We start from the raw sequence: 12770 nt of genomic DNA, 5'->3' as shown, positions 1-12770 counted from the left end.
TTTTTGAGACACCATTGTGCTAAATTACAATGGAAAGTAACACTGATTTAATTTATAGCTATCGTATCGTAATCTATATGTAGTTGGGCAAGACCTACTTTCGTTTTACAGTTTACGGAAATGGTCATATAAATAATTCATCTTCTCAACCATAGTCGAATTACTTCACGGGATAGTTCTATCAAGTATATTTGTACTTCTCATGTACAGGGTGCATCTTTGTTTAAAATTGACTGGTCTGCAGGTGTGATCTGGCTACTCTCAGCAGACCCTGACCCCGGGGTCACGTTACTATCGTATCCCTTTGTAAACACTTCATAATAAATGTTACTACAACTTTCTACCTTCTGGAAGAGACGTGTATATGATATACCATATTTACGTGGATGGATACTTCAGCATTTTAAATACTTTAATATATAAATACTTATAACCGGTAAGCTTGTAATAATAATAATAATAATAATAATATCTTTTATTTAACCAGGGTAACATATTTAGACAATGTCTAGTTTACAACATGGCCCTGCATCAAATATATTTACACAAGCATGGCATAATTTAAAATAACGATATAATATAACAATGTAATAAATATATAATTATCATCACAGCTTAAATATGATTTATAAATGAACGCTTGTATATCACACAAGTGTTGCTGAATGACATGCAAATTCAATACATTTTTTTATTTGTATATACAAGGGCAAAATCACTATATATCAGGCCGATTATTATATATAGATTAATAACATAAACAATGACGATAAGTAATAATTGCAAAACAAGTTACAAAACAAAAGAAAAAAAAAGAAAAAGAACACCCCCCCCCCCCCCCCCCCCCAAAAAAAAAAAAAAATAAAAAATAAAAATAATACACTTATTAAGTTTTGTTCATATAAATGGACCCCAGAAACCTTTTTTTGTATGTTTGGGTTTCGGGACTAACAGTGTTGTAAAGTCCTCATCAAATACTATGGCTTCAGATGTTATTTCCTAACAGTGACGTCGCATGATTTACATCATTTCGTATATTGGCGGATCTTCTCTTTCGGCGGGGTTAATGTTTTCGTAAGTATTTTCTGTAAAGACAATTGCAAAGAAATTAATCGAGAAAAATGAAGCCGGAAAAATAATCCTACAAGCAGAAGTTTGAAGAGTGTATCGTTCTTTATTATCAAATTAAAACCGAATCAAAGAACAGCAAGGTCTCAGACCGAAGCTGTACTCATAAATATTGATGAAGAAGAAGAGGAAGAAGAAGAACAATGCAAAGGGGACAGCAGGGACAATTATTGTCTTCCTACAATTACCTACACGGCATACAATACAATCATTAAAAGTAAAAATAGTACAGTACTTACCTGTCACTTGATCGACCTGCTCTGTAGATCTTTTTCTGCAATAGTGAATAGCCACATGCTATTAAATGTCTTTTATAAAGCTATTGCAAAATAAATCTCTTATTTGTCCGAGCCGACACATGGTCGTTTCGTGATATCTCAAAACATTATACCGATTATATCACTATATCCTTGTTACAGAAGCTGTTTTGGAATACAGACAAGCAAATGTAAACTGTATGCATTATAAGTGCACATTGTCGACTTAATGAAACACTTTATCAAGTATGCAACAACACAGAAATGGTAATTTAATTGCGTTACCTGAACAGGCAGAGTGACAAGACGATGATTGTCGTCAGGCAAACTGCGGCAAGTGTTCCCAGGGTAGAGATGGCTGCTATATTGTACTTTTCTGTGTGACTATCTGCAATAGAAAGTAAATGATGCCTTCTTAGTTTGTGATTTGAAGCGAATCTGGATAAATTGGATCTAAATGATATGAATTATATTCTTACAAGAATCGAAAATTAAAAAAAAAATAATGAAATCGAACACTACCATTCATAGATAGAGCTCCCGCGGCTTACTGCGTATGTATTAACAACAGAAAAACATAACATTGATTTCCCAATTTCGAACGAGGAAGATTTATTATGTGTGCAAACAACAGTAAAAATGCCATATTATGATTTGTCATACCGTAGTCTAAAATGTTGACCGAAAACCTGAAAATGAAGGTTCCCTGTGAGTTTGACACATTCAAAAGGTAGTGTCCCGCGTCGGAGAAGGTGATGTTGCTGATGCTGTAGGAATATTCGGCCCTATAATTGGCACGCCTCGTCCTCTGCATTGCTATGCCGGTTTCATTATGCTGAGCATTGTCATCCCCCTTATACAGATGGTAGACATGTGGTGAAGGTGACGCGTCAATGGTGATACTGCTATACAACCTGTCGCCCGAGTATAACATATAGGAGGGGTTCGGGAGGCCATTCTGGACACCTTCTGGAGGGACTGCAACAAAGCAAACCTTCATACTCATCTAAGCTGACAGTCTATCAAAAAGTATTATAAATGATATAACGACTTTATTGTCCTATAACAAAATGATTTCGGATGGATGCTTGTTATATAGGATAATCAAGTGATAGCGACAATGACTATTAATGACTGTCAAATGTTCCGCCCTTTCGTGTGGAAATATAAACACGAAAATATTACAGCGTACAGCGCATAGAAAACACAGTGTAGATTCACAGGCACTCGCCACGTCTGTCAATATACCCAATCAAGGTTAGGAACTCCATTGGCCTAGCGAACCTTGTGGATTTCAAATAATCAATCGGCGTTGAGACTACAAATGAGTTAGACGGGTTTAAACATGGCCTAGTTTGACACAGAATTTCAGATTGGCTATTACGATGGGCAGGGGCGAACAACAGGACAATCTACAGATATCAACTGGTGTACAGATACATTTGTTTTCGACCCAACTTTAAATGTGACGAAGATGCAGTGTTGATATGCCGCATTTTAATGCAACTCACTAGAGACGGAGTAATGTCCGACTGACTGAAATCTAACCATTTTCCAGCGATCCATGATTTTTGATCCTATACCAGATTAAATAAATATTATCTGTCTGTGATTGAGACCATCCCATCGAAATATTTTGAACGGTTTGTCGACAATCACAATATTCTCGAAATTGTTTCACTAGGCCGATGGAGTTCTTAGCCTTAGATGTATTGACAGACGAGGGGAGTGCCTGTGGTAGACCGCTAGAATCACGTTCCCTACTCACAAGACACAAAGCATGAAACACTGTTACTGTGTTACATAACTTGAAATACACAGAAAGAACCCTATTATTCATGCTGGTTAGCAACAAATGAATATTACCAAGTAAGAGAGGATGTGACATTACATGGCTCATAAGTAGGAACCTACTTACAGAGAGAAACTACAGCCAAATTTAAAGTCCGAGTCCCTCGACTGTTTGTGGCTTTACACGTGTAGTTCCCGTCCTTTGACCTCTCCATTTCCATCAAGGACAGGTTACTCCCCGTTGTGATGTGTCCAGTTCTATCATGGTACCACGACATCTCACAGGTAGGGTTACAGTCAGCCACACACCGGATATCCGGTATGGCAGTACCCTCTTTGTAGATGTAGTGGGTATCCTCGGGGATCAATCGAATGTCAGAACCAGCATCTGTATACACAAAGTTTTCGCATATTTTGTAAAATAATGATGTGGAGTGTTTGATATAAAAATAATTACTAATAATTGAGAAGAAAATAATATTGTCAAATGCGTTGAATTATCAACTATTCCCCCACCCCACCTTCACTTGGGACCTCTACGCTGGCTGATGTGAACTGTGCTTATGTCTTCCAATCAGTGTTAAAAAGCTTATATACAAAATGGTAGACCAATTCTGCCATTTAATAAAGAGTTTTGTGTGTGATGTATGAAGTGTGAAGGTTTGAGAACGAGTTACCTCCCATTAACTTTGTTGATAATTTTCCTTTCAAATTGATGTATAAGCTAAATCCAAAATTAAAAATTCCTCTATCTCAATCGCCATTGGATGAGTATATAAAGGCTTTGTTATTCGAACCAGCTGAAACTACATTAATAACGCTTTTTGAAATGAAATGTAAACGGCATGTTTAAATAAGACTTTACTATATATACTAGCTACGAAAAGCAAAGTGCTATCCCCATTCTTAATTCTAATACGTTTACTGTCAAATGTACGTACACACATTATTTTACATCGCTACAAGTACGCTGTATAGTACTCTATGACCTCCGCTAGTGACGTGTCATACTTAAGCGGAATGACCAATCAGAAAGAAGCTTTCAAAGTCCGTTTGGCCACGCCCATAATCGCGACAGTTCGATCTGTATGTTGACGAAGCGGTGTATTTGGATTGGTGTGAAAGTCCTGTTACCGAAGATTTAAATACATATTTTGACAAAATCAGTGTTGATGTGTTTCTATAGGCCCGACCGTTATGTGAAGGTTTGTGCACTTGCAATCTAATTAAAATCTAGATGCTCATTCTCACTACATTCCATAAACATCTAACAACATCCCATAAGAGGTCACGTCAGGGTGACCTTTTGGATTAGCCAATCAAATGACTACTTCCAGAATCTTGGAAGTGAATTTTATACGTCCGGATTGGCATGACTAGAGTGAATAGCTGGCATAATCTGTCAATTTGTTGCAAGTCATTTGTGATGAAATGTTTTACTTCGTTGACATCTATGGCGCGGGAAGGATGTCATAATTTAATAATTTTGCTTATTTTTGCCTAGGCAGAAATCGAATTTTGCCTAGGCAAAAATAAAATATTGCCTAGGCAAAAATAATTTTGCCTATGCAAAAATATTTCTGCTTAAGCAAAAATAATTTTGCCTAGGCAAAATTATTATTGCCTAGGCAATAATCGAAACAAACATATTTTTGCCTAGGCAGAAATGATTTTGCCTAGGCAAAAATCGAATATTACCTAGGCAAAAATATTTAATTATGACATCCTTCCCGTGCCATAGACATCGACAAATTGACAATTTACCCTGATAATGAAATACATACATCTCAAAGGTCATCAGAACGTGACCCCGTATGTGATTTTTGTTAGATGTTCTTGTAACGTAGTGAGAATGACCATCTTAATTTAAATAAGATTGATGCACTTCTTCCATTGCATTTCGGATTCTACTAGGCTAGATGCCAACAAACGGACGGAATGAACGTTTCAATCAATAAATGACGGTAAGAACAATATGTACTATATTTGTTTAATCTATTCAATAAAATACATTTGGTACTGTACTATACTTTCTGTTCATGTGTTAGCTACGTGGTCGTAGGCCTAGCTCTTCCATACCCCTGACATATTTAACAAATAACGGACCTAGAAATACAAAAATTGTTAGAACAGTAACTTTTGATGAGTATAGAGTATTCTTTCTTAACAGATAAATATTTCAACTATAATAATTATAGACATTGACAGTTGAAAAATGAATTGCAAATCGTCCTGTAAGTTTTTGAGAGTTCTGATGAAAGATAAGTGGACTTCGTTGAGTGACGTCAGACGGCTGAGGGAAAGGTCGTTAATTTTGTTGTTGATTCTAACAAACCAACTGATTGTGAAGGGGGCTGTTGGTTAACCGTTTGTCCAGGACGTTGCATCGGGCATGAGGGTTCCTGATTAACACCAGCGTTAGCTTGGAGAATGTCAGAGTATTGCCATTTTTGCGACTCCGAACTGTCAGCATTAAAATGCTTCAGTGACGACTCAATACGGTGACGTGAAATTCTCATAATAGCCTATGACTCTACTCCCGCGTGCGACAAAACAGTTATTGATGTCGCCCTAACACAATGGTTGGTGTAGGTGTAATTTAGGGTTGCGGCACTGGTAACGGTAATGATACGGAAATGGTACGGTAATGGTAAGGTAATGTTAGCCATCTGACCAATATTATAAGGTAAATGTGAAGCATTGTTGTTGTTGTTGTTGTTATTATTAATATTAAACTTGTGATGTTTAAGATGAACTTAAAACCTTATTATTGTGGACTTACAGTTAACATCGATCATCAGAGAGGTGGACATGTTGCCAAAGTCATTGTATGCTGTACAAATGTAGATACCACGGTCTCTCTTGTTTGAATATCCAAGGTTTAAATACGCCCCACTCTGTCCATATTTTCCAGTATTTGGTCCTGTCCAGACAAAAGAACAGGCTGGGGAACATTCTGCCTGACACGTCACTCCAGGTATCCGTTGTCCTTCCTGAATAGTCCTGTTATTGGGTGGGGACAGTGAAATAGACTTCGGACCATCTGGTTGAAGTAAAAAAAAAAAAAAAAAAAACACAATTAAGTCACAATACTGAACGATGATATCATATCAATATCCAAGGATGAGAATAATGGTGCCGACATCCTACAGTTATCTGATGTCATTCTCGTACAGACACATTTCCAGGTGTGGAGAGTAATAGAATCTAACATGGGTCTGTTCCGTGAACAGGGATATCTCAACTCGAGTTTAAGAGTTTGGTCAGTCAGCACGAGGCTTGCCGAGACCTGGCCAGCCAAACTCTTACATGAGAGTTGATATATCCTTGTTCGCGTAACAGACATATGTTTGATTACTTTTCTCACATACATGCAAGCAAATGTGAGTTTTTATGAAAGGTTTTCATCGCGCAATCTCCAATGCTCCTTGGAATATGCGTCTAAATCAATGACGTCATCATTTAAGACATGGTTACTCAATGTAAAATGATGACGTTACGTTATTGTGAGGAGCGTCATATAGCGCGTGCCAGCTGTCTTACCTCTCCCCTGAGTGAGGTAGATTTACTTTTTCCCTGTCAACCGCCGGATAATCCTGTCACGTATGTGAGGATGATATGTCCTTTGGACCATCGTTATGAATAAAACATATCGTTAACACAAAAACACATATCATAAAGTGTATGACATATTTCATGTTTATATGTTGTTGATATAATGTATTAAATAAATATTGTTTAATTAAGACTGTCATGTATTCATCTACAACAGAAAGACCCTCTTGTAATCACTAGGTGATCTTTGTGAACTATCAACAACATAACTGTTCATCATATAGTATCAAAGATTTGGTAATGATTTTTTTAACTACTTAAACAAATATAGTGCAAAAGCGAAATATATCACTAGTTAGACTTAAAACCAGACAATGTATCTTTCAATAAGCATTTAAATAAAATGTCTTTTTCTATCAAAAGCAAATGTCTTTACTCTATTTAAAACAAAAAGTCGCAATATTACTTTGATAAATGCGTTTCATATTACATTACAATGTATTTTATCTCATGTGTGACGCAAGGTATCGAACATATAATGTAAATCGACTGGAACATTGGGAACCTACCACATTTCGTTTTTTTTTTACTTTACCGCTATTTCTTATTGGCGCTGGATGTTGCATTCCTTCGCCATTTGTGTTACTATGTTATATATTTACTTATTAATATTACATACATTTGTATGCACTATGTGTTGGTGATCCGAAGATATAGATTTGAATTTCCTGTCGCAGTTGTACCGAGAGAAATATCTATAATATATGTACAATGCGTATCCATGTATGTAAATACATTGCGATCCAGGTATTCATATCATCTTATAGACGACTTCCACCATGATCATGTCAGGGTATCGGGCCGACCATCACTGCGCCATTAAAACGTTCTTTTTTTAAGAACGCCGATGTGTCGCAACGGTATAAGATGCGGGTATTTCTGGCTAGGCGATTGGGTGCCGTAGATCATGAGTTCGAGGCCCGGTCAGGTCACGAGTAAAAAGTTGTCTTCCTTCCTCATTTCTATTTATGTTACTATGTTATAAATACTATGTATAAAATAAAAAGTCAAACACAGATCTGCTGTCTCCCTAATACTTTCGCGGCTACTTCGTGTCGCTCTTCAGGGGATTATTACTACTATTACTACTTGACAATTATCTGTTTCTAGTAATAGGCATCCAACATTTGTTTGTTAGGATCCAGTACCTATATTGGTTTATACCGTCGTTATTACTTACTAGACCCTAATATATATATATATATATAATTCAAAATATGTAATGTCCTTGTGATGGGTATACATAGTAATAATAATAAAAAAACACAAACCAGAAATTCACACTAGCGCTTTCACATGCTTTGAGAGCAAGCTCTTCAGGTGTGTTATGAAAAGAACGAATGCGAACGGCTCACACTGCCATCCAAAGCTGTGCACGTGTATTTTCATAACACACCTGAAGAGCTTGCTCTCAAGGCATGTGAAAGCGCTAGTGTGAATTTCTGGTTTGTGTTTTTTTATTATTATTACTATATATATATATATATATATATATATGTCAAGTAGTAATAACGACAGTACAGACAAGTAAATTGTCAAATTTTCGAGGCAATCTGCCCCTTTATCAAGACACAGGTAAATTACATACGATCACATATAGACATAATACATGGAACAGTTACACAAATATAGTAGGTATAAACAACAAAAAGTATCATAATGTTGTAAAAATGATCCCCCTCGGTCGATACTAAATTCGCCGAGGGCCTATTATGATTAATAAGGAAACATCTTTGGTGGTGTACAGATGCTAACAGTAAATGAATGAATGAATGAATGAATGAATGAACAAATAAATAAATAAATAAATAAATAATATAACTTAAAGGTTTAGCAGAAAAGCATCGCGGGTCGATTCGATGTGATGGCAGCGCGTGTTATGTCATGAATGTTTTTGTTATTGTTTTTTTCCCTCGATATGTACATTTCGTCCCGCAAAACTCGGCCCAAACAGCGGGTTGCAGTGACAATATCGGGTGGCTAATCCCATATTAAAATTAGTTCGTTTAAATGAAATGGAACAAGTTTTAAAAACATATAGATGTAATTGTGTAGAAAGGTAAAATTTAGACATTAGAAACCAAACGAAAAGGTGGTCGAAATATCCTATTATCGTGACGAAAACCGAATGTCAGGACGACTCGTCACAAACCGACAACATGTACTCGCCCAACTTATTCAGCCAATCAGCTGCTGTTTCATGTAAACCAAGTCCCTAAGGAAAGTGTGTTTGTGGGGCCTGTAGGGGTTGGTCTGATTAAATAACATATGGAGTGGGTACTTCCTATAAGCGAGAATAGAGATTATAGGAATAATGTTTGAAGAACAAACATCATACATCCCTACTAAAAATAGGATGGCGTAGGACTACAGGTGGAAAAAAAGGCGGGGATCCCCCAGATGGGGGTTTCCCCGTCCGTTGTAAGGTCCTTTGATAACACATGTTTATTCGCCTCTATCATTCACTTGGAGTTAAAATGACGGAATAAATATCTATTCTCGCCACACACAACAAATATCGTGCACAGGTTCATAGCATATAGGAGCACATGTGTTATCAAAGGACCTTACAACGGACGGGGAAACCCCCATCTGGGGGATCCCCGCCTTTTTTTCCACCTGTAGTCCTACGCCATCCTATTTTTAGTAGGGATGTATGATGTTTGTTCTTCAAACATTATTCCTATAATCTCTATTCTCGCTTATAGGAAGTACCCACTCCATATGTTATTTAATCAGACCAACCCCTACAGGCCCCACAAACACACTTTCCTTAGGGACTTGGTTTACATGAAACAGCAGCTGATTGGCTGAATAAGTTGGGCGAGTACATGTTGTCGGTTTGTGACGAGTCGTCCTGACATTCGGTTTTCGTCACGATAATAGGATATTTCGACCACCTTTTCGTTTGGTTTCTAATGTCTAAATTTTACCTTTCTACACAATTACATCTATATGTTTTTAAAACGTGTTCCATTTCATTTAAACGAACTAATTTTAATATGGGATTGGCCACCCGATATTGTCACTGCAACCCGCTGTTTGGGCCGAGTTTTGCGGGACGAAATGTACATATCGAGGGAAAAAAACAATAACAAAAACATTCATGACATAACACGCGCTGCCATCACATCGAATCGACCCGCGATGCTTTTCTGCTAAACCTTTAAGTTATATTATTTATTTATTTATTTATTTATTTGTTCATTCATTCATTCATTCATTCATTTACTTTTAGCATCTGTACACCACCAAAGATGTTTCCTTATTAATCATAATAGGCCCTCGGCGAATTTAGTATCGACCGAGGGGGATCATTTTTACAACATTATGATACTTTTTGTTGTTTATACCTACTATATTTGTGTAACTGTTCCATGTATTATGTCTATATGTGATCGTATGTAATTTACCTGTGTCTTGATAAAGGGGCAGATTGCCTCGAAAATTTGACAATTTACTTGTCTGTACTGTCGTTATTACTACTTGACATATATCTATTTTTAGTAATACGCATCCAACATTTGTTTGTTAGGATCCAGTACCTATATTGGTTTATACCGTCGTTATTACTTACTAGACCCTATATATATATATATATATATATATATATATACATAGCTCAGGTGATATTATGTACAGGACGTCTGTCAAAGCAGACGTAGACAGGTGAGTGAAAGCTCCTTCTTTAATTTGGCCAGCGTTTTCGACTTCCTGGTAGCTGTTCCATAAATGGCCACTACGTTTTCCAAGGCATTGGCCACCATATGTCATAGTACGTAAGATTGGAACGCATAGCAATGATTCTTCGATCGTAGTGATCGTGACGGCTGGTAGAGAGTGACAAATTACTGTAAATACTCCGGAGCTAGTTCATATTTTGCCTTATATTCGTACATCTTGTACTGTGACCTGAAACGCACAGGTAGCCAATGCAGTGAATAAAGAACTGGTGTGATATGCTCCCTTTTCCGAGTACGGATAACCAAGTGTGCTGCAATGTTCAGGACCCTCTACACTCGGCTAATCAATGTATCAGATACACCAAGGCATTACAATAGTATAATCGAGCGGTAATTAAGCGAATGTATGTCTTAAAATGCAACTCGAAATGTTTCTGATTTGGTGATAACAGTAACTTTTGATAGTGTTTACCTCTTCCTTCATGTTCCAGCAGCTATCAAAGTGTACACCAAGGTCAGTCACAGCTTGGACTGCCTCAATAGACTGGGCACCAACCTTTAACTGGAGACCTTTGTTGAGCTGAGACGAGCAGTTCTGTCTTTTTCTGATTAAGCATTTAATAACAACAGTATTGAAGGCTATGACGACGTCAAGTCTCCCCGATTGGTTTAGAATACAGCATTTTCTTGGTCCCAAGAGGAACCCCGAAGTTTAACATTTTGTCGTCTGAGATAGTAGATCTAATGACAACACACTGCCGTCGTTCTCTCAATATTGGATATTCAACGAATTTTATCAGAAACGCGCCAGACAACCACAGCAAACAATTCGAATAAAAAATCTAGCAACTTTTTTCATAAAAGATAAGACAAATGTGGTCAATTCACACACGACAACTATTGATACACGTCTACAAGTAATTCTACCACAAAGTTCTGTTTCGTAAAAACGTCTCAAAGGGTACTCACAATTGACGGTAAGGTCGAAAGACTGCGAACGGCTCACACTGCCATCCAAAGCTGTGCACGTGTATGTTCCAGCTTGTGTTTTATTGACTGGGCTTGTGAAGATATTTGAATTCTTCCTTACACCATTTGGGAGTCTCCATTCTGTGCTGCATGAAGATGATGAGCATTCATCAGCCTCGCATAACCTTTCCGTGACGTTGCTTCCTTCCAGTACTGTGAGATCTGTACTTTCAGGACGGATGGAGGCGGTAAATGCATCTACAATAAAAAATATTTAACCATCCTATATGGGAGGCTAACTCTTAAATATGCCATTTATTTTTGTTTCTGCGATAGGCCAAATTTTCTTAGGAATACATATAAAATAATAATCACCTGTTGAAAGCTTTTAATTCTGGTATATCGTATTCATTTTAAGAATTTACTCTTTAATCAAACATAGACTAATTTTCGCCAATATCACAATGTTCGCTCTACTTTATTTCTAGATAAAATTTCGAACCGTTCTTTCAAAATGTCTACAAATATTTCTCTTTATGATATACCGTTATAATAACGTTGTTGCATCAGGACAAATGAAATAGTCAGACAATATTATTGGTTTCGGAATAGAATAAATCGCCATATTCTGAAAACAAACTCTTTTCAATTCAAAACGGGCCTAATTCTATGTCCTATGTGTATTGAAACAATTACCCATATTTCAATTTTATTTTCACTTTTGATTTCAGTAAAAAATCCTATCTAATTGGCTCTTACACAAAATGTGAATGGTAGATTTGATATTGAGATACTCATTATAATTAAATGCTTTATATATAGAATGCGTTGTCTTTTTAGCTCCATAAATATTGCTGGAATGAAGGACTAGAAAATATATTGACATGAATAAACCTAGCTTAAAGACAACCATAATATACAAAGATTTATAGGAAATATGAAAGGAGATATTTATTGAGGAAAGTTTGAAAAGGAGTTGGAAAATGTGGGAAATGCTGATGCACGTACTTTTGTCTAAACCCTAGTATTACCTGGGTAGCAGCGTTTCATTGAAAACTACTTAAGTGTTAAATGTGATTTTTTTTAAAAAAATATTTCAATAAATTCTTCATGAATGAACGGCAGATTAAAAATGACTTAAGGAATGATCGATGATGATACGTAATGAGGATGGTAAGTAAATAGTAAGATAAGTAATAAGGATAATAAGGAATCAATATAAGCAATAAGGACAATATGTAGCTAGGATCATAATTAATGTAGATGCTATGTAATGAGGATATGTAATTGTGATGATATGTAATTAGGATGATATGTAATTAGGATG

The 12770-nt window shown here is 36.5% G+C and overlaps 1 protein-coding gene across 1 annotated transcript; it reads right to left on the bottom strand.

Moving 5' to 3' along the window:
• Positions 1-901: 901 nt before the first annotated feature.
• Positions 902-5695, bottom strand: LOC117339013 (hemicentin-2-like). The gene is made up of 6 exons (XM_033900377.1): positions 5512-5695; positions 3304-3564; positions 2049-2363; positions 1671-1773; positions 1368-1402; positions 902-1085 (listed from the first exon to the last, which is right to left on the bottom strand). The coding sequence occupies exons 1-6, from the start codon at positions 5693-5695 to the stop codon at positions 1021-1023; spliced, it is 963 nt and encodes a 320-aa protein (XP_033756268.1). The 3' UTR covers positions 902-1020.
• Between the last annotated feature and the right edge of the window lie 7075 nt (positions 5696-12770).

Source organism: Pecten maximus, chromosome 12, assembly GCF_902652985.1.
Source record: "Pecten maximus chromosome 12, xPecMax1.1, whole genome shotgun sequence".
Lineage (NCBI taxonomy): Eukaryota > Metazoa > Mollusca > Bivalvia > Pectinida > Pectinidae > Pecten > Pecten maximus.
The sequence above is the reverse complement of the archived record's forward strand: the minus strand, read 5'-3'. Positions and strand labels throughout refer to the sequence as shown.

What these genes read in the sequence shown, in the direction of transcription:
- LOC117339013 (XM_033900377.1), bottom strand. Translation starts at nt 5,695, where the DNA reads ATGAGAATTTCACGTCACCGTATTGAGTCGTCACTGAAGCATTTTAAT. An exon ending in GCCCCCTTCACAATCAGTTG is followed by an intron (nt 3,565 to 5,511) that starts GTTTGTTAGAAT and finishes TTGTGTATACAG; the next exon opens with ATGCTGGTTCTGACATTCGA. An exon ending in TTGTCACTCTGCCTGTTCAG is followed by an intron (nt 1,403 to 1,670) that starts GTAACGCAATTA and finishes TCACTATTGCAG; the next exon opens with AAAAAGATCTACAGAGCAGG.